This window comes from Bolinopsis microptera, chromosome 5, assembly GCF_026151205.1.
Source record: "Bolinopsis microptera isolate Bmic1 chromosome 5, MBARI_Bmic_1.0, whole genome shotgun sequence".
Lineage (NCBI taxonomy): Eukaryota > Metazoa > Ctenophora > Tentaculata > Lobata > Bolinopsidae > Bolinopsis > Bolinopsis microptera.
The window spans coordinates 14,448,150-14,469,652 of NC_087076.1; the positions used below are offsets into that span (position 1 = coordinate 14,448,150).

Here is a 21,503-nt window from a genome sequence, read left to right on the forward strand (position 1 = left end):
AAAGTACTGCTGTTGGTCGGGGGTTGCTCTGTAATAGGAATACTTTTGAGAGAGTCCTTCAGGTCATCAATCTCCTGTTTGAGAGAATAACTGGTTGTCTCAAGAGCTGAGCCACTCTCCTTTACTTTCGTAAGTACATCCTTGATAACAGCTATGTCTTCAGTGATGTCTTCAATTCCAGTTACTAATCGTTCTGTTTTTTTGGAGTGATCTTTGTAACTGTCCTCCTTGAGTATGAGGTGTTTGATATGCTCGTTGAAGAACTCTATGGTTGTTGTACTATCTCTGAGGTCCTCATTACATTTGGATATCTTAGCAATGTTGCTAAAGAATTCTGTTAAGGCTTTGGACTAGCCCGGCGCGCGCTATTTTGTAGCACTTGACTCGAGAAGAAAGCGCGGCGCGCGCTACTTCGAAGAAATTTAGACGAGTAACATCCGTCAATTCCAGCTTTACTAGCGGGACAAAGACAAAAGATGATAATGCGCGCCTTAAAGGTTAAAGTTACGACGTCATCCATGTCCATGGTTAACGCATAACTTAACGGGTGATACTCGTAAAATATCTGTTCCATATATTGGACCGTCGACGAGTCCAACTCGGCGCGCGTCCTGGTAGGTTGTAAACCTACAACGCATAACGAGTGATATTTGTAAAAACAAAATATCTGTTCGGAGACGTCTTGGAATTAAGGCCAGAGGGGGGATGGAACTTTTATAGTTTTCACATATTTGATAATAACTGCTGAAGACGAACAAGAAGAAAAAAACCGGATCAAAATCTGACCTTGCGCTACTGGGATATCGCGCGCTAAATTTTGAAGTTTACCTGTAATTACATGTTAAACTGGATCTTTAAACGGCTGTAACTTTTTTGACCATTCGATTCCTTAGTTGAGAAAACCGTCCACTCCCTGATCTTGAGGTTTGGTACAGTGGTTCCTTGGACATTTATCCTCATTTATTATGCAGCACATTTTTTTTATTTGACTCGGTTATTGAATTAAGAGGTTAACCATGTCAAAAATTCGGAAAATTTAGCTGGTTAACCTCATAATTCGAGAAACGAGTCAAATAAAAAAGCCACAAAATTGTGTTTTGAGATAGATGCAATTTAGTGTTTTCAAAATTTTGAATATTCACTTGAATGTATCACAGTTCGTTAGTTAGGACTTTTTATACACCTAATAACGTTTGCTTTAACGGGTGATACTCGTAAAATATCTGTTCCATATATTGGACATTTGGACCGTCGACGAGTCCAACTCGGCGCGCGTCCTGGTAGGTTGTAAACCTACAACGTTTGCTTGATCAGACCTGGCCATCCCCTAAATGATTTTAGCCACTTTCAGTAGTATACCATATAACACTGAGTAGAGATTGGTTTATCAATATGTTTTTATATATGTAGTAAAACATTTACACAGTGTAACGATTAGGTTTTGGAGGTTAACATGTAATCGACTGGTCAGATATTCAAAAAATAAGAGGTTAACCTCATTTTTTAGCCATTTACGGGTAAAATCTTCTACTAAAATATGGTCAGTTCAAATCACCTTTTTCACATGATTATAGTTGTAGCATGTAGGCATTGTGATACCAATAGATACCTCACTGCGATATTGTGGTACATTACATAAGTAAGAATCGTATGTATATTCCCTACGGTGCAAAAATGCGATGGTTAACCTCATTTTTTTCATTTTCCCAAGATAAAAGAAAGTCGATCAACACGTCATCTATTTTGAAATGTGTATACCGTAAACTTACAATGAAAATAATAACTCTATCATTTGATTTATTCTCGCTATATCTAAAAAAAGAGGTTAACCTCATTTAATCACTTTTGGATATTACTTTTTCTGATAATTATGAACCTAAAATTTAGAGTTTACATTTGCTGACCGAAATAACAAAAAGTTATGGAGTGTAATAAAATATTAACCTCAATTTTATTACCCTCAATGTTGTATAGTCAATTTTGTGAAAATCGGTTAACCTCAATTATAAAAGAAAGTTAAGCAGCTACATATATGTGAATAGCGGCAATGTTTTTGTCATCAAAAATTAAATTGATTTAGAAAATAATATTTTGGTCGAATTTTTTGACCCCTTACCCCCCCCCCCCTCTGGCCTTAACGGGTGATACTCGTAAAATATATTAGGACCGTCGACGAGTCCAACTGCCAACTCGGCGCGCGTCCTGGTAGGTTGTAAACCTACAATCTTGGAACAATATTTTATTTTTACAAGTATCACCGAACCATTGACCATGGACTTGATACATGTCTAACTCGGGCGCGTTTTTGTACGTAATTAACGGTAACCTACTAGTCCATTGTTCGCTTCTCTCAGCGAGATCAGAAGTAATACAATGGTGAAACGAGCGTGAACAGTAATTAGTGTCAATATCAAGTGTAACTGTAAGATCACTCCCAGATCACTTTTCATTCGAACTTTGTTACAAGATCCCAAAGCTAGTTCATAAATGAAACCAACTGGAATAGACGTATTTTTGAACGCTGGAGTTAGGGGTCAGGTAGTTCACATATTACGTTATCACTTTTTGGCCCCCTAATAATGAGTAATCATTTTTACACATAGCTGTTTTCAAATTACACTAGCGTTATCTTTTGAAACCCCATCTACTCGGCTGATAACGTAATGTATTGTATATGTGAACGACCCCTTAATATAACAATAACAGTCACAAGTCAATGCACTTTCATCTGGATCCAGAACAAGAATGCAGAAGCACGTTTTCGATACCGTATTTTGAACAATTTGCACTATGCATGGAGTTTATATAGTTAGACGTTGACGTACAATTAGAAAGAAAACTTTACTCTTGAGGTTATTCCAGCATATCGAATTGTTGTATAAATGATTACAAGGACATGATAACTATTACAAAAGATAGTGTAATTAACTTACTTTTTACAAATAAACAAATTTACTAAATCAGTAACTCAAATCTGGAAAATTCTTGCGTGAGTTTTATGAACGGTGCTAAACAAGTTTTGAACTTTTTTAATCAGAAACAAAGTAATGATATGAGCTGAGATAAAACATTATTTTATATTTTATTACCACCATTTCCCCTTCGGATCCACGAACTGTAACTGTATCTATAACAGAAAAGGCGAAATATCTATCAATAATTTAAACCACGAACAAGTTAAAATGGTCACTGATTTAGCCTCAACTCACCAACATTGTGGACAGTGGAGTACGGTCACATTAAATGACATTTTCATACTCCTCATATTCTGATATAAACTGCCTCGCTCAAACAAAATCACTATGTTTGTTAAAACTAGATAGCAGATAGCAACTTTAGCCTAGAAAGAACAGTCATTCAGTGTCCCATGAACTGCTTGGGAAATCCCTTAGAGGAGCCAAAAGCAGTTTGAGAATCTCTGAGAAGCTCAATGCCATCAGGTGATCGGGGACTTGATTTAGTGGTCGACTTAGCGCTTGTGTTTGGAGCTTGTGTTTCTGGTGCTGCTGAAGGTTCAGCAGTGGAAGGGATAGATGGGGTACTATTTGAGGTTCCAAGTCTATCGTACACAGTCAGAGCCTGCGAAACAGAGGTCATGGTTAAATTTCAGTTGTTGAAATTACTTAATACTAATTGTAGCGAAAGGGAAGCTCGCAAACAGTCAACATAAGACAGAAACTTGCTCAGTTAATTACCTGAGCGACCATAGAGGCGGGATTGTTAACGTCAGCAGGGAGTAAGAGAGTCGTGCTTTCTTGCGCTAACTCTTTGAACGCTGTCATGTACTGTTCAGCTATAGCGAAGCCTGCAGCTTTTTCTCCGTTCTAGGATAGTATGATCATTGTACAGTGTTATGTAGAACTTCATTTATTGTAGCTGTTCAACTTATTGAAATCTCTTGGGGCTCAAATTAGGCCCAATTTAGCCAAAATACCCTGAACATTCTCAAAACCCAGGTTTATGGTGCTCTACTTGTAGCTAGTGGTCTCCTGAACTCGTTTTAAGAAATTTCATCAAGATTGGACAAAAAATGACTGAGTTATGAACCAAAAAACATATGCCCATATTTGGGCATTTTTGATTTAGGCCTCCAAAAAAATTTGGCGGCCAAGTTCCAAAATTTGCCTGGCAAAATTCAGAATTTGACCGCCAAATTTTTTTGGAGGCCTTAATCAAAAATCAGCTTCCTAGAAGAAGGTGGAAATGCGATTTAGAGTCGATTCCGAAAATTTCAGGGTATTTGGATAAATTGGGCCTAATTTGGACCAAATATGGGCGTGGCAGCCCCGCGGGCACCGTTTGGCGGTTGGGGTCCGGGACCCCCTCAAAAGTTCGGTCACTGGTCCTAGTTTGTTGGTCAACTGCTATCTCGAAATCAAGTTTCACAATAAAATACCCATTGCCCCCCCCCCTCCCCCCCCCCCCTTAAGTTAATTAAGCTATTACTCGAAGCGGCTTTCACATTCTAGAAATCGCTTGCACAAATTGTTATTTCTTTTAAACCGACGGTACCCTCGCGAACACTACAAGTAGATAACTTACATTAGCGGTTATAGCCTCTGCTATTTTCTCGATGGCGGCTGCTCTTGCTTCAGCTTGTAATCTCATCGACTCAGCTTCTCCGAGGGCGTGGTTAATTTTCTCCGATCGCAGAGCCTCAGATTGAAGGATAACACTCTGCTTTTCTGACGAAAATTTAAATGTGATTTATTTTAAACACGCTAAAATAAGATTACCCAGAACACATATCTTCTACAAATATGAAATTTAGTCGTACAAAAATCTCACCTCCTTCGGCGATGTTAATTGTGGACGTCTTCTCTCCCTCACTTTCCAGAATATGTGCCCTTTTCTTCCTCTCAGCCTCGACCTGCATCTGCATGGCATGTTTCACTGACTCCGGGATTTCTATATTCTTAATTTCGTATCTTAAACACAGGACACCCCATGACTCGGCTGCGTCGTTTATAGCAGCTAAGGGAAAAGAAATAGTAGTACTGTGAAACATCACTATTCGCCCTTATAATACAGTAATATCCCAATGTGTTGTGACATCACCCCTCCAACCCACCACTTGAAGGTTAATGTTACACCTATTGGACACCAGGACTGGATAATTTAAAAACTTCGAAATTGATTACGTGTACACAATTCTATTTGGACTAACCCACAATTTGAAGGTTGAGAGTCTCCCTTTCTTGGAAGATCTTGTCGAGAGTTAGTTTACCAATTTCAGATCTCATCGTGGTCTGAGCCAGCTGACTTACAGCGTAAATGTAGTCCTCGATACCATATGATGCTTGGTAAGCGTCAATAACCTTCATGTACAGAACTCCGTCAATAGATAAAGTGACGTTGTCGGAAGTAATACCACTTTGGGAGGGAACGTCCATAGCCATTTCCTTTAAACTTTGGTGGTATGCTATTTGTTCGAGGACTGGTAAAACAATTTGTATGCCAGCTTCTGCCATCCGGTGAAATTTACCGAACCGTTCAATAACCCATACTTCTTGCTGGGGCACGAAATTCACAACCTGAGATAAACAAGAAACTTGTGAATGAAAGAGGTTGTTACAGACGAAAATTAGGAGCCGATTCAACAGAGCTTATACAATGAAGCGTTAAAAATGCACACCAGAGCTAATTGTATTCGTATCATACGTAAACGTATTCGAAAATTAATTGTCACTCTAAGTTTGCACATCTTTTAACTTTAAATCTTGGCTTTGCATTAAAAATCTGGGATTAAACAATAAATTGTTTAAGCAAATAGCTTTTAGCGATAACTCACCATATTGAAGGTTGATGAATGTCGGACTTGGGCAGCAGACAATCCGTGACGAGTACATTTTACGGCGTGTCTTCCTAACCGCGCAGCATGATTCATTTCGACCTATCAATAAAATGTGATAATCGCCAAATTGGTTATTACATATTTCCAGTGAAGGACGATTAATAAAAGCTGCATTGAACTTCAAATAAAACCAACAAATGATACGACCGACTTTACAATCAGAGTAAAATATAATAATAATTAACAATCTTTCAATATTATGTTACACAAATGATAAAATATGAATATAATGAATTTAGGAGAAAAATGGGCGAGTCCCGATAAATGCAAAGCGGTTGGATAATTTACAAAACTTCTGATATCATACACAATGTACAGAACTGATCAGAAATCATAACTTGGAAACTTCCACAGTTCTGAAGTTAACAGAAACTTTAAACAAATAATTTATTGCAGCTAGTGCAATTGACCTTTTAAACTGATAACAAAACAGCAAAGTCCTCTCATTTACTTTTTCCGTTCCGCTTTGATCTCTTATCGTTGTCAGGTCCGTTAGAGGGAACGAACACGTTGTAAGGGGAGTCAGGTTTTCTGATAACAAGTTTTACTCCTCCCCTAACTATGCAGTTATCACAGGCCCACTCAGCGTCTACCTGCAACCATTGGAAAGTTAGGTTTATTCTTGCTAGTGAAGGTTAGGTGGAACTAATATCGACTGTACATATTGTTATCATCTATCTGACTTATGGTTTCCAAAATCCCGGTGAACGTGGCAGTAAGAAATCAATCATTTTCAAAGACACTGAAATGCTAGATTAGCGCTGAATTTTGGTGTATCTAAAAGTAAGTATAGACAAGATTTTACCGGTCAGTTTTACTAAATCACAATAATGACCTCGGTTGTAAGGAGTTTGTAAGCATCAGTAGTCATGCCAGTACAAGTTCTGTGGTACCACAAGTCGCACCCACTCTCGCAGAAAATACCATCGTCATTGTCTCCTACCTCTTCATCGCAAATACCACACGGATAGTCTGAGCTGGACTTTCGGTTCTGAAGTGGAATTTGTTGTAAAATTAATGTAAATAACGTAGTGGTAAACTCCATGCATAATTCGCACAGGTAACGATAAAGAAATTTGACCCAAAGAACAAGAGGACCGGACCGGTGAATCTCTTTGCCTTCCTGTACCAACGATATATCATTTCGTGAGAATTTCAATAATCCAGCAATTTTGGACATGGTCTTCTTGCAGGCTATATTTGTAATTTTTGTGACAATTATTGTATTGATGTAGATTGAAAGCGAATTTGAGAATCTCAAGAGAAGCGAGCTCGCTTATCAAATTCGCTTCTCTCGCGAGCTAGGAAGGATTTTTCGCGCGCTCGCAGAAACGCGCGCAAAATTTTGGCCTAAATGATATTTGGAAACGCTTGATGTACGAGAATGGACAAAATTTGCTAGTACTTTGAGTTCGACCGACAGTATGACGCGAATTGTAACAGTGTACACCTGTACGGATTAGAAATATACAAATAAAAATGCTGAACCCTGCTCTCGGGACATGGTTTGTGGTGTTTTATAGCATACAACTTCTAAGAAATACAGTAGTTCCTTTTGTCATACTGGCTAGTGCCATACATGTCGGAAAATCACATCAAATCGATCCGTATTCATACTGAAAGTTGTCTTACTAAGTTTTGGAGAACTACTAAGTTTCGTTTGGTAGCTCTAATGCAGCTAAATCCGGACTTAAAAGCAGTGTAAGACGTGATTGGAGCAGAGTAAATATAGATTTAATTCGTAGCAATGGAGGGACCAAGGAGTAAGGTTTGTACACATGTTCTGTAGCATCAATATAGGTGAGAGCTACGCTGTAGGTACAGAATTGGAAAAGTTAACGAAGGCTGTGAATTGTTCACAGTTCTGATAATGACGAAATTAGGAAGAATTTGTAAAACTAGTGATGATGTTTATGTCGTTATTCTTAATCTAATCTTCACAATTCTGTCCATTCTTTTTCTAATGTTGGAATTTCCTACAGGATAAGCAGTTGAATTACGGCGAATACGAGTGAAGGATTATTTACTTAGAAATGGGCAACAACTAGGGTAGAGTTCGCATTTAAACTGTATACCTGACTTCCACGATATCTGTTTGATTCGTGGATCACACAATGCAAGGGACAGGAACCCTTGCTATGAAGTGGTCGAGTATTACAGTGGTAATATTAGTGGTATTATATCAATTCTTCCAAGACTGAATTTGTCCATTTTTATTTAGCAGATCCTAAACCCACTGTTAAACGCAAGGTGATTGTTGGAAAAGTGTATAGAGGTGATGAAGAGTGGCGCTCTAACAAAACTTTAGGATCGTTGATGTGCACTGTTAAGGATATCAAGAATCGAATATTCCTTGGTAATGTTGCCTTTAGTAAATTTCAGAAAGTTTGGATGAAGAGCAAGATTTCAGTCCAAAGGAAGATCAAAATCTACGAGGCACAAGTAGTCTCTATTCTACTCTACAACTGCAACTCCTGGGCTGCACCACTAGCTTCGTTGAATGAACTTGATATTGCTCATCGCAAACACCTCCGAAGAATCCTCAACATCAGATGGCCTACTGGGGTTATTTCTAATGAGGCACTCTATGCTCGTTGTTATGTCACTCCCTTGTCTGTGAGAGTCTCTAAGTTTCGATGGAGAATGTTAGGACATATCTTAAGAGGACAGGAAGACTCACCAGCATACACCTCTATGTTATTTGCTATAAATTCTGATATTTTTATGGAAGGGAGACGGGGTAGACCATGTTTAAACTTATTAGATGTTATTAGAAAAGACTTGACTAGTAGAAATCTTGATATTAGACTTAAGAATTTGACTGATTTCGAAAACCTTAGATTTTTAGCTTTAGATAGGGATGAGTGGAAGAAGTTAGAAGATGGTTGATGTTTTTGTTTTCTTTTTTATGCGTTTTGATATCTATAAGGTGCCTAGGATGCTCTTTTAAAGAGATATTTCGTACTTTGAAAGATTTACTACTACTACTATTATAGTGGGAATATTAGTGGTATTATTATTAGTCGAGTATTAGGCGACTGAGCAGCGCGTGCGAGGGTGAAGCAAAACGCTTAATCACGATGTGAGCAGATATACATTGTACACCAAAAGGTGTTGTATCTTGCCTACCTTTTCCAAATACCTTACAAGTCAGAGAGGAGCACAACAAAATATCCATTAAATGAAAGTTACAATTGTAAATACTGATAGGACAGTTGGACCATTTTCAAACGTCATAATTTGAGGAACATTTTAGCGTAGAGATAACCAGTAATGTCGCACTATACAAATCATCTAATGGAGAAAACCTCCCTAACAAAACACTAAAAGGATGTTTGGTTATATTCTAAGGAGCTAAAAGAATGGAACTGAATAGAAGAGAACAGAGTAGAAGTGAACATTCCAGCTCAAATTATGGAATTGTTATTTGCTATTATCTGTCACCTAAGAGACGACAAAGAAAGGCCTCCAACGAATTTTCTCGATGTTCTATAATCCCATAATTACATGACTTTTAAGATTGTCAGACAAAATAAGGTTCTCGAACTGAAACGAAGCTGAGGGTCATGAAATTTTCTGTTAAATTATATTCCAGAAGAAACGTAATCTGATTTGTATGTTTCTTTTCGTGACCAAACAACAAGTCCGCGATAAATAGCGGTTCGGAAAGGCTAGTTTTATTTCCATGCTTTGGCCATGTGATAACTAAGTGGAAAACGGAAGAGGCCAAGGGGTCTAAAATAGCAAGAACCTGGCTTAGTATGTGAGCAATCTCTTAATAAGGTAACTTAAAGCATTTACAGTCTTAATCTGTCTCAGTCACTTGAACGACTTGAGATTTCCTTAATATTCGTAGCGTGTAACTTTAAATCAAAACTTTTTAATTTTTTAACTATTAGCTTATATGACACGTCCGCTGATGTCCTTCTCTTTTTTGGACTCTATGAGATAATGGGACTTAAGCGGACACGTTACCCCCCTCCCCCATTCAAATAGTATCTGAAATTTAACTTGTAAATCAGTGCACTTACCTTTATATTTCTTTTGTCGATCTTTGATTTAGGCATCTTTATAACATATTATCCATTGCTAATCTGGGTGTTAGGGCTTAGAGCATGCACTCAATAGTAAATTGTTTATTCTAAACATTTAATTTGTTATAATTTCAAATTCATCCTTGATTTTGAATGTTTTTGTCAATCTTTAATTTCAATGCAATCATCTCGTCATACACCAAATTAAACACAGTGAATCGGGATATAAATTAAAAACAATTTAAAACATCTATGTACTGAACGGGGTGTTGCTTTCTACTGTGATATTCTTCAGACCCTTGAAGTCGTATAATTTCAACATCTCATTAGTATCAGTGTCAATACCGATAGATTCAAGTTCAAGAGCTGAGGTTTCTGGAACGTAGTTATCTCTCCTCTCCCTTTCTTCTTCCTGCAGTTTGATAGAAATTCCACGCACGGGTCCCTTCTGGATCCTCTTCATAAGATGAGTTACGAATCCGGCGATCTTGTTCCTCAGACGTTTGCTAGGGATGATAGCGATCTCTTCAGCAATACGCTTGTTGGTGTGGAAGTCGAGTGTCAACCTGGTGTAGTATTTCTCGATGATCAGCCTGCTGGCCCTTTTCACTGTCTTCGTTCGTACACGTCCCATGTTTCTTCAAACTGCTAATTAGTTGGTAAGATAATAAATCTAGTAAATCATATATTTCTTCAATTTGTTATATTTATATATAAATCATAACCATACAAATCACAACCAAATATCGAGTATGTATTGTGTATAATGAAATATGGTTTATTGAAAACTAAACTATAGTATAGTATGGCAAGAAGTTTGTAGTATAGTATGGCAAGAAGTTTGTAGTAGAGATTTACACATTTAATAACAATTAAGGTGAACAGTTGTGAAGTTACAGAATCTTAGTTCATGATGTCAGGTGGGGAGGAGGATTGCATGTCTTGAGCAATTTCAGTGCCTTCACTTTACTTTGTTACGAAACTTGAGACCCAAATGAAGCTTAAATGACATGTGTCTACTGAGTACTGGTTTTCTTTCAAGTTTTGATTAAGAAATTTTACGGTGAATGAAATCAGCACAAGAATATAATCACTATTGAAATCGGCAAGTGATTTGGTCAGGGCCCAATTCAATTTTTTGGACTCCCAGGCCCATTACAGAATACTTGTGTGACTTGATCCTGAATCCCTATAGTTGGGTCTGGAGATTCAGAGCTAGTACAGCTCTTGAGGACAAGTAACACCCTCCAAGTAGGCAAGAAGTGCCCAGTGATAAGTTTGAGGGATGTATTCCAGTGAATTTTGCTAGGGAAAACAGGCATAAAACAGAGTAGAGCAGTATTAAACTGCAAACAAAAACTATCATAGAGAAATAAAAGAGGCTCAGGCCCAAACTGCACCAGATTCTCTGTGCATTATGCAAGTAACAGAAATGACTTATGTACAGGTTTCAGCTAGGACTGCTGATGAACAAGTATAACCGTATCATAACATAGTTGAGTTGTTGAGTGGGTACTTTGCTGCGGAGTGTTTTCCACTATATCAAGTAAAAAAGATCATTGTTAACTGAAATCACTTGAGGGCACCAAGGGAACACACTCACATCTCATTTTGGGGTGCATGACTGCGGGATATTTATATGTCAGATTGTGAATGAGACTTAAATTTGGTTCTGAAGCCCCTAAGAGATTACTTTTGAATAAAAAATGAACCATTTTTCAATGAAACGTAAACCAAAATCGCCCTAGAAGGTAAGATTGAGCAGTTTGATGTTTAATGCCTATGGAGGAAAGAATAACATTGTTCATATTAAGTCCTGAAAGAAGGGAGGCCAGTGCAATAATCAGGAAGCTTGAATGATCTTTCCTCTAGGGTAGTGTTGTCATTGTCAGTGGTGATGATATAGCCAGCCCCGCTAATTAAGTCTGTGCGTGACCCTGTGTCACTACTGTATTGGCCACGGCGGTGAAATTTCAGGAGTAGTGGAAGATTAGACAACATCGGATTCCTATACCGTTTGGAGGATTAGAAGTTAAGTGGAGGCTAACTTTCAAAGGCTCCGGAGAAATTTAAAAAAAGATGAAACAGCTTATCGGAAAAGATCTTAGTATTTAAGAAAGAAGATTATTCAAACAATATACACATAATATAACAATTACCCTATATAAAAATTCAATATAAATTCAATAGAAAACTAAATAAACACCCTTTAAGTAGTATAAGTAAGCCAGTTTAAAGAACTGGCTCCAAATTTATATCTAATTCTGCTATTTTTACTGCACTACTACTTTTTAACCCTCTCTCTCCTCTAAGAGCTATGACTGTTGTTCTCAAAAGGTCAAATCTTACTCTCTTCCTAATAAATGTCATAGTATTTAATCTTCTCAAATATTGGGTTTCATTTTAGTAAAATGATAAGGAGATGAAATTAGATCCCCAAATACTATGATTTAATTTGGGGTATGAAATGTGGCGGTTTTCGGAAAAAATTCCCACATTTACATTCCCAAATCATTTATTTCACCGGAATTGTGCCCAACATATATATGTCTCGTAAGGTAATCAGAATTTGAGCACACTTTCTTTGATGTAAGGTTGTCTGATCCATATGCCACATCAAAAGTTACTGTCAGTCTTCCTGCACTACATGCGTGAAACGAGAAGGGAAAAAAGGAGACATACCAAGATAGAGTACTGGACACAGAGAAAGGTTCATTTGAACTTTTTGTCTTCTTGACTAAAGGGGGCTCAGGAACAAGATGCACGAAGATCATTCAGCGGGTGGCAGCCAAAATAGCAGATAAAAGGGGTGAGGAATCTGCTCATGTTTCGTAATAGGCTATTTAAGAAAGAGACTTAGCTTCTCTCTACTTCAGGGCGTTCTCATACTGGGGTCAGGGGAAAGACTATCAAAGAAGCTCGTGGGGGATTCGTTCCATTTAATCTCATTCCATCATATGCATGTGAATCTTGTGATTGTTGATTGCAAATAGTGAGGATGAATGATCGTCCTGTTAAAACTTATTGTTTCGTTGAATTACTGTTATCACTTTTTACCCAGATTTCACATATACTATCCTGTAAAAAGGTATTCCATGTGTTCATAAGACATAAATCCTCTAGGAGATACCATGGCAAATCTAATTGAAGAAGCAGGGTGCTATGATGTTCAATCCAAATGACTTCCGTACTTCAACAAATACAGCAGATTACATATGGCAGCATTTGGGCGCCGTTTCTTTGATGTAAGAGTATCTCATCCATATCCCGAAACAAAAGTTACTATCAAGTCTTCCTGCACATTGAGCAACAAACAAGAATAGATCAGGAAAGACAAAACTCTGAATTCTAAACAACAAACTCATCTATCTTCAGCATATAATGGACAGTGAACGTTTAAGTAACTAGTATTAGCTTTGGCATTGTCATGTGCACACATGATATGTCAGCTTCAGTAACCTAGTAAATGACAATAAGTGAGTACTTGTAATGGATCAGGTCCTGCGATCGATTCAACAGGTAACATGTAACGAATACTTGATGCTCTGTAATCAATAATCAATGAACATATACATTTTACTGTAGCGCTCGATCTACACTGTTGGAAATATTGCGCGGCTCAAATTTCAATTTCAATTCAAATTAATTCCCAGTTATATTACATACTATGTTTAAACAATTAATGAATTAAATTCATACAGTTTTCATCAAAATCAATCATTTAATTTTTATAAATTTAACGACATTTATGATTTAGTAAAGCTTTTAAAAATAATTTATGAAATAATATCGTTTGCGTTTTGCCATGTGCTAATTTTTAATTTTATAAATTTGTATGTTGTGGTATATTGTATAAATGAAAAAGCTTGCTTTGCTTTGCGATTTTTTCACGGCACGGCGAAAGATTTTTGGTATTGTTAATAATTAATTTGTAGGTTTATAACCTACCAGGACGCGCGCCGAGTTGGACTCGTCGACGGTCTTGGAAAATATTTGGAACAAATATTTACGAGTATTACCTGTTAATAATTAATGGGCGATGTTGATTCACGATGTCAATCCTTCGCAGCTCGGTGAGGCACAGTGGTGCATTTCGCCGATCTACCGATCTAATCGTTGGTTGCGAGAAGCATTATTTGATGCGCGCGCGACCCAGTAGTGCATCGCGCTACAATGGGCGATGCACACATTGGAAAACAAATATTGGTATTTATACATTTTTATTGCTTTAATGTTTACGTTGCTCTAACCAGAGCCCTCTCGCTTGCAGCAGCGCGCGACCGCCGAAACAAGCGCGTCACGCAGTGCGCGTAGACACATGGCTATGTAAAATGTTTACGTGTTATTAAAGTCCATGAAAAAAATTTAGCGAGCGTCGAAACGCTAACGACAACCAAATTTCGTTACACGAGCAATGGTCACACAAAATTGTTTATTTTTATACCTTACACTGAAATAAAACGAAAATATGGCTATTCATAAATATTTTCAAAAATGTACAGTAGTTGGCAGTTAACGGGTGATATATTTTAATATCTAATATCTGTTCCATATATTAGGACGAGTCCAACTCGGCGCGCGTCCTGGTAAGTTGTAAACCTACAAGTTGGCAATTGCATTATAAAAGTTTTTAAACGTTGCCCGACTCATTGTCTCATCGCATCGATTTGATTCACGATGTCAATCCTTCGCATCTCACCGATCTGCTGTGGTTGCGAGAAGCATTATTGGATGCGCGCGCGCGACTAGTAGTGCATCGCGCTACAACGCATCGATGAAATGCAAAATAAAGCCTTGAATGTACAACGTAGGCGAGACGGCGGAAGATTTACCGGGCCGCGTTCAGCCTGTCATTCCGCCTAATCTCTATTCGGAGAAATCTGTTTATGAACATGATAGCCTGAGGTCCCCAGGTAACGAAAGATGCGCATACAAAGCTGTTACCTATGACCTAGCTTGCTAGTCTATTGCTCGCTCCCCTCTAGAAGCTTGAAAAGAGCTAGAGCACCGCGCTCAGGGATTGGTGTGCCAGGTAAACAAAACTGTACAATTTAACAGCAACAGTAAAAAAATATGTCAAACTTCAAACTTAACTTTTTTGTTTAAATAAAATATAGAAATTTACAATTTTTACTTTTGACAATGTTCGCTGATTTTACTTTTATTTTACTTGAAAGTTTTGAAGGCTACCAGGCACGGATTCCGATTATACATCTAAGTGGATAGTATGCAATGCTACCGTCACAATTTCTTGTCATCTTGTTAGCAGTATTAGGGTTTCCTTCATATATCAGTACAACTTTTGTATTTTCAATTTGGTTAGTTATTTAATCGTAATTGTGTAGTTTTGAAAAATTCTTGTTTGAGATGCCCGAAGGGGAATTACTGTAAATCTTATCATATCTTATTTTAACTTTAGATAGACCATTAATATATAAATGTAACGAGTTACTTAAGTTCAGATATTCAGCTTCCAGTACCTCGATCATAAAAACAACAGAAATGATTCTATTTAAACATCTTCTAAAATGTTTTGTCTATTCTGATGATTTTATGTTTATCAAAGCTTTCTTCGGTAATATAACTTCCAGTACCTGAATCATATCTTGTGCCATCCATATTGAACTCACCTATTGATCATTTAAGAAAAATTCAGTCAAAACAGTGTTTTTTGGGTCAGTGGTGTAACATACCCTAAGTACCACCCTCCCGCTGATTCTGTGTGCTGCCCTCTGATGCTGCCCTCTGATTTGAAGTTGTTTATTAAATGAAGATTTTCACTGCCAAATGATCTTGAATCTTTTTGGTGTATTCTGTCATCAATCGGTTTCAGATTTGAATACCGCTTACAAGTCAAAGTCTTTATATATATTTTTACTGATCATTATTTAACAGGTGATAATCGTAAAATATTTGTTCCATATATTAGACTGTCGACAAGTCCAACTCGGCACATGTCTTGGTAGGCTATAAACCTCCAAATCCTTATGCTACAATATCATAAATAAATAATTTAGTTTCATTGTTGCTATTACTTCACAGGTAACAATGCCTACAGCTGGTGATGCAAGCTTGACTAATGAAGATCTTCTTGTCCTCAATAATTTCCTTGGTAGGGAAGATCAGTCCTTTGAGCAGTTTTCAAACATGTTCAATCTTATATCTGTTGGTGAATCACCCTCTCTAACAAGCGAATCCGTTCCCAGTGAAGATAATATTGATGGAATTCTTTCTTATCTCGAGACCAGGGAAAATGATGTCATAAGCGGACAAAATCATGATGAAGCACTTGATATTGGCACATTTACCATTATGAGCCAATCTATTCCACAGTCTGACACTATTCGTGAGCTCGATACATTTTCGAATGGTGGTTTGCAATGTTTAGATGTTATGCTTAATCATTTACAAGCGCGAGAAACATCACTTGAAAGAAGTCCAGAATACAGCGTTGAATTGAATATGAGGAATGCAGTACAGATCAATAATGGTCAGTTGCAATCAGCTGTTGACAATCGTTTTGTTACAGATTCCTCTGAAAACTGTTCATCTGAAGTACCTGATAATGACAGAGGTGCAGTCAATAATTCAGGGACGTCATTGGTGGGAACTCATGTTAGTCAAACTGACGATTTTGAAGTTATTGAGTTAGATGCCCCAGAACAGATGAGTAATGATAGTATTAGTGTTGCTAACACTGATATATTATCAGAATTCATGGAACAGCCTGTTAATTTAAGAATCGACAATTTTGTCAGTGCAGATTGTGGCTATGACAGTGATAAAGATATTGATGAAAGTGAAATCCAACCTGAGGATGATTTGAATGATACTCATCCTTACATTCCTTCTTTTCATTCCAACAACATTACTCCTATAGTAAACTCTGCTTCTTCTGTTAACACCTCAGCTGTGAACGATGCTGCTGCAGCTGTTCCTGCAACACCTGATCATATTCCGAACAACGATGATTATATTTCTCTGCCTGGGGAAATAGATAGAAGCAATTTTGCACCAAATTCCACAAGCAGAGTTCATTTGAGGTCGAGACGAGAATCAGCAAATGGTGGCGAGACTCAATCACCATCAAACATTATAGCTGACCAGATAGACTCACAATCCCACGAAGATAACAACACTGTTGAACCCTTTCAACTTGATTCTAATTTTGATTATGAAAATGTTCGGATAACATCAAGGCTCAATCACTACAATAGATGATTGTTTCAAAGATGTAACGTTTTTGGCCAATAGTTGATAAGAAATGTTTCAATACTTCATCATATCATGGGTTAAATTATTTATTATAGGTTGAAATAAATTATTAGAACGGTTTGCATGCAACCATACCCTCGAGATATATGATAATCTACATCTCGGAAACCTCTTATCTTCACACTTATAATATATAAGGCCTTCATCTATGAGATTATATTGATGCCTTTTCTTTCCAGAACTCAATGAGAGTTTTAACAATTACATGGATATTGAATTATGTCAATATTGATGATTTTGGTTAGGTCATCACAATAAAAACAATGTTATATTGTTCATGACAATTTTGCTCCTTTTTTATCTAGATTAGATGAACCACATTTTTATATCTAATTAAGATATTTTGTTAAAGACATTTTCAAATCAATTTTAACTAACTAAACTTTTACTGGTGAAGCTGTTTTAGACAACAGTTACCATTTTCAAACATAGATATCTTTTTATAGTGTTATATACCGCTGTAATTTCACATTTTAGTGTGCAGAAATGTGCTCTACAACAGTGTGGCAAAGAGGATTTTATTGGAATTGATGAAAAGTTTGGACCAAACTGAACCAGCCCGAAATTTTGTCGTTTCCTAGTAGTAATACCGGACCTTGTGACTCAATAAACTACTGTATCATGTTTGATATTTACATCACAATTTTTATTGGACATGACAATGTAAGCAGGTTTCCATATTAGTAAAGTGTTCCAAGTGATGGTGATGACGTCATGATCCCTGGATTGTTGGTTGACCTCTTATCTGCTATCCATGGAAGAAGAACATGATATAAAATCTTACCTGGCTAACAGCAAGATCAAAGAAAATGTGTCCTCAGCTTTAGACCAAGTTCTCCAACAACCGGTTCTACCTTACAACCCATATACAAGTCTGCTGAATAGTTTCTTAAAGAACTCCGAGTACTATGTCATCGCTAAATCCCACCTGCAATTGGGTAGGATATTTTTCTAATTTACCTTACTACTACAGCTAAAAGCATCTTATATTGTACAGAATTCTGTTAACTTCATAAATTACGAACTTCCGTGTGCATGCTTGAAATTATAAATTTATTTCAGTGCATTTTTTTTGTTTTGCCATGGCCTTAACATAACCGCGGATAATAGATTATCCCTAAACTACCATCTCACGATGATATTGATATTTAAATTCTATTTTAGATGTTAGGATTTAAATGTTTAAAAATTTTGGGAAATAATCCATCATATCATATGCAATATGTGAAAGATTTTGATATTATAATTCCAATATTGCAGGAGCAAAGTGCCTGAAGACGAGTGAGGTTACGAGGTTAGGGACTCTGTACAAATCTACCTCGGATATCGATCCTCCCATCTGGGGTCTGCAAAACGTTCTCAAATGGGTTAATGCTAGTAAGATAGCGGAGAAAGTTAAAATTGGAATAGGATCCGTTGACATTCCTGATGATCTGAAATATGCAGTTTCTCTAGTTGCACCGAGTTCTTTCCACAAATCTATACTCGGGAACGTACACAATGAAGTGAATCTCCACATAGATATTGTCTGCACTGATGATTCAATTGGTGAGGTGGTGTTAAGATCTGCTCGTGCTATTGAGACTGATTTTCTGCTGCAAGACAGAAATAGTTGTGTTCCTTTAATATTGCAGATCAGCGGAACCAGGCCTGCTCTGTTCACTGCTGAAAATTTCGATTTAGAATTGTTTCAAGATGTCCTTCAGAGTTCAACAAAAATTCAGTCCTTTCAAATGTTTAACATTGCTGGCGAATTTTTAAGGGTATCAAAAAGCTTCACAATTTATCGTGTCTGGAAGAAACTTGGCAAACTATTTTCATCAAGCATAGGTACACCTCCTCTATTAAACATTATGAATGGTGTTCTGATAACCTCAGCAGGTGCTCTGCTGTATGAGGACACTTTGCTACAATCCACACTTATAGAGCAAGAAGCTATAGCAACTAGGGTGACACACAATCCTGGTCCAAAGAATGTGTCTGTACTCTTAAGTCTGAAACATCCTTCGGTAATCATCAGCGCTGCGGCAGTTCGTGATGAATTTCTCGCTACCTCAGCCAATATCGACATTTTAAGGTACGCCCAAGGGTTACTCTGGCATTATTTTCTATCCGCGAATGACAACACAGATACTGGTATTTTACAGGACATTTTTAGCCTTCATCGCTCTACTGCTGCTAAGTTTTACAATCTTTCTCAGCAATACAAAGCTCTTGAAACATACTTTGTTCACTCAAAGGAAGACCCAGCAGATATTCTTAAATCTGTGTCCCAAGTTTTGGGGAACATATCAACTTTACTCAATAGTATTTCTTACAAGTCATCTTGTGCTCCGGTACAGAAATGGTACGCTCAAGTTTTAGAGAACAATGTTTACATTCTGGAAGGAATGATTCATGATAAGACTCAGTACAACAACATTCCTGCAATTCTTGGTGTGGAGAAGGTGTCCTGCAGAGTAGCTGCTCTGTTCTTTCTCCCTCACGTTCTCGGCAACTTGGAGTGTCTGAGTGCTGAGTTAGAAAAATCCCGGTCTCTCAGTCAGCTGAGATTAGATGAGAATGCTCCCCCGGAGATTCCTCAGCCTGATGTTGAGCTTGGATTCTACGAACTAAGCATGAACAAACCACATGAATTTGGTGTTGATCTCGTTAAAAACGCAGCTAAAATCCAGTCTGCAGCCAATATGCACACCATTGCAGTGCTCCTGCAATACCAAAGTGATATGTACATTGATACAACTCTGGAGAATGTAATAAATTCCATCTCCAGTGACTTCCCCGCCAACCCATACAGAGAGTTTGTGACAGAATGTTTACTGTCCTCACACAGAGTTGACACAGGGTGTGTCCCTGAGAGTTCCATCATTCAACTACTTCGTCATAAACCTAAGATAAAGTCAACCGAGCACCAGATATTTTGTATTGAGGGTAGTATATTTGGTTTACATCACTCAGTTCTTCAGGTTGATCCCGACGGACTTCACTTTATTCTGAGTGTGTGTAAAACTGTGCAAAACAACCCTTTTATCACGAAGAAAGATGGTGTGAGAATCATGCACACTACCTTCCCATGTGCTGATTATTTGATTTGTGGACGGTTACGTCCTATGATATACACACTCCGGTGTGAGGAGTACTATGTAATGATTAAAGAGACCAAGGCTGCCAATGCTGAGATTGGACTCAATTTTCTGACTGAGATGATATATTTACATTTAGTTGACATTTCTAAGACCCATATTGTTGTCGGCTATTCAGTTGATGAGGACGATGTTATTTTGTTGGACATGAATAAAATTCAAGCAAGACCATCTGAAAAATCTGTGTTAGTTTCCGAGCTTCGCGAAGTGATAGAAGGGAGGTCACAGTTATCTGTGCAGTATTTTGTGAAGACAGATTTGGGACACTACGTTAAAGTTATAAAAGATATCAAACCAATTTATGCTGATCAGTCAGCTGAATTGTACGATCATTACACACCGTGTAACGCGCTGAATGCCAACTTTGCCGTGTTTTCAAAGCTGTACCCTGCTAACTTCTTCTATGATTACGCTGAAGGAAAGTCGGACGAAGACTTGGGTTTTGTTTTAGATCACTTGAATCGGACTATTGTTGAGCAAAGTGAAAACTGGAGTGTTTATCAGACGATCCAACTGAAACACATGCTGAGAGAGGATGACAGTTTCCTCGCCAGTGCATTTCACATCGCACACAGCACCTGCTCAAGACTAAGAGGCCTGCAGGAGCTAAACGAGACCATCAGTGATGTCATGAGTTTAGGATCAAGAACAGGGGCGTATGTGGACACTGAAATTGTGAAAAAAATGGTAGTTGATCTCGCGACACATTCTAAAGAGACTTTAGACAATATTGGTGCGGGTGAACTTCTTGGCAGATATGTGGAAACTTTTCTGAAGAATATTTACAATGGCGGTGTCCCAGTGTTGGATGAAAAGTTAGAGAGAAGTTTGAAATCGTTGTTTATAATATTTAGTTCTTTGGCTCAATATTTTGAAAAGGAGTTTTCGAATTCTTCTAATTACAAACTGCAGTCTTTTGTGGCAGAGGCCGCTGCTGAATTGAAACTTTCTAGATGATCTGATGGCATACTATTAATTCAATAAGTTGGTGAAATGAAGAGGACTAACAGTTTTTTTAATTCAATTTTTTATTGTTATCATGGAAATAAGTTGACAAATTTGACCAAATAAAAAATTCATACTATCAATCTTTTATCTAGAATTTTAATTTTTCATTGACATTATGTTAAATTTCAATAATTCACCATTTAATCGAACGATTTTGATTTTTCTTTCAATTAAAAAGGACGAACTTTC

General features: G+C 37.4%; 4 protein-coding genes across 4 annotated transcripts in view; 1 reads left to right on the top strand and 3 right to left on the bottom strand.

Annotated features, from left to right (window-relative positions):
• Positions 1–2,840: 2,840 nt before the first annotated feature.
• The window catches only part of LOC134815924 (stomatin-like protein stl-1), a 40,409-nt gene continuing 21,746 nt past the window's right edge, over positions 2,841–21,503 (bottom strand). Inside the window, exons 2-7 of the mRNA XM_063824533.1 lie at positions 5,792–5,892; positions 5,168–5,534; positions 4,789–4,974; positions 4,543–4,685; positions 3,696–3,824; positions 2,841–3,579 (exon numbers count right to left, since the gene is read on the bottom strand). Of these exons, the coding sequence (XP_063680603.1) occupies positions 3,358–3,579; positions 3,696–3,824; positions 4,543–4,685; positions 4,789–4,974; positions 5,168–5,534; positions 5,792–5,887 (1,143 nt within the window). The 5' untranslated portion in view covers positions 5,888–5,892 and the 3' untranslated portion in view covers positions 2,841–3,357. The remainder of the gene's footprint in view (positions 3,580–3,695; positions 3,825–4,542; positions 4,686–4,788; positions 4,975–5,167; positions 5,535–5,791; positions 5,893–21,503) is intronic.
• On the bottom strand, positions 5,995–9,969 carry LOC134815926 (pygopus homolog 1-like). The gene is made up of 3 exons (XM_063824537.1): positions 9,886–9,969; positions 6,690–6,845; positions 5,995–6,447 (listed from the first exon to the last, which is right to left on the bottom strand). The coding sequence occupies exons 1-3, from the start codon at positions 9,919–9,921 to the stop codon at positions 6,298–6,300; spliced, it is 342 nt and encodes a 113-aa protein (XP_063680607.1). The 5' UTR covers positions 9,922–9,969; the 3' UTR covers positions 5,995–6,297.
• LOC134815467 (small ribosomal subunit protein eS17-like) lies at positions 10,139–10,522 on the bottom strand. Its single transcript, XM_063824002.1, has one exon. The coding sequence runs from the start codon at positions 10,520–10,522 to the stop codon at positions 10,139–10,141; it is 384 nt and encodes a 127-aa protein (XP_063680072.1).
• LOC134815199 (uncharacterized) lies at positions 17,634–21,496 on the top strand. Its single transcript, XM_063823712.1, has 2 exons — positions 17,634–18,101; positions 18,424–21,496. The coding sequence occupies exons 1-2, from the start codon at positions 17,918–17,920 to the stop codon at positions 21,261–21,263; spliced, it is 3,024 nt and encodes a 1,007-aa protein (XP_063679782.1). The 5' UTR covers positions 17,634–17,917; the 3' UTR covers positions 21,264–21,496.

Coding starts and splice junctions, on each gene's coding strand:
- LOC134815199 (XM_063823712.1), top strand. CDS start 17,918: ATGGAAGAAGAACATGATATAAAATCTTACCTGGCTAACAGCAAGATC. Junction 18,102..18,423: donor TAAATCCCACCTGCAATTGG/GTAGGATATTTT, acceptor CCAATATTGCAG/GAGCAAAGTGCCTGAAGACG.
- LOC134815467 (XM_063824002.1), bottom strand. CDS start 10,522: ATGGGACGTGTACGAACGAAGACAGTGAAAAGGGCCAGCAGGCTGATC.
- LOC134815926 (XM_063824537.1), bottom strand. CDS start 9,921: ATGCCTAAATCAAAGATCGACAAAAGAAATATAAAG. Junction 6,846..9,885: donor TCGACAAAAGAAATATAAAG/GTAAGTGCACTG, acceptor ATTCCACTTCAG/AACCGAAAGTCCAGCTCAGA. Junction 6,448..6,689: donor ACAAACTCCTTACAACCGAG/GTCATTATTGTG, acceptor CAATGGTTGCAG/GTAGACGCTGAGTGGGCCTG.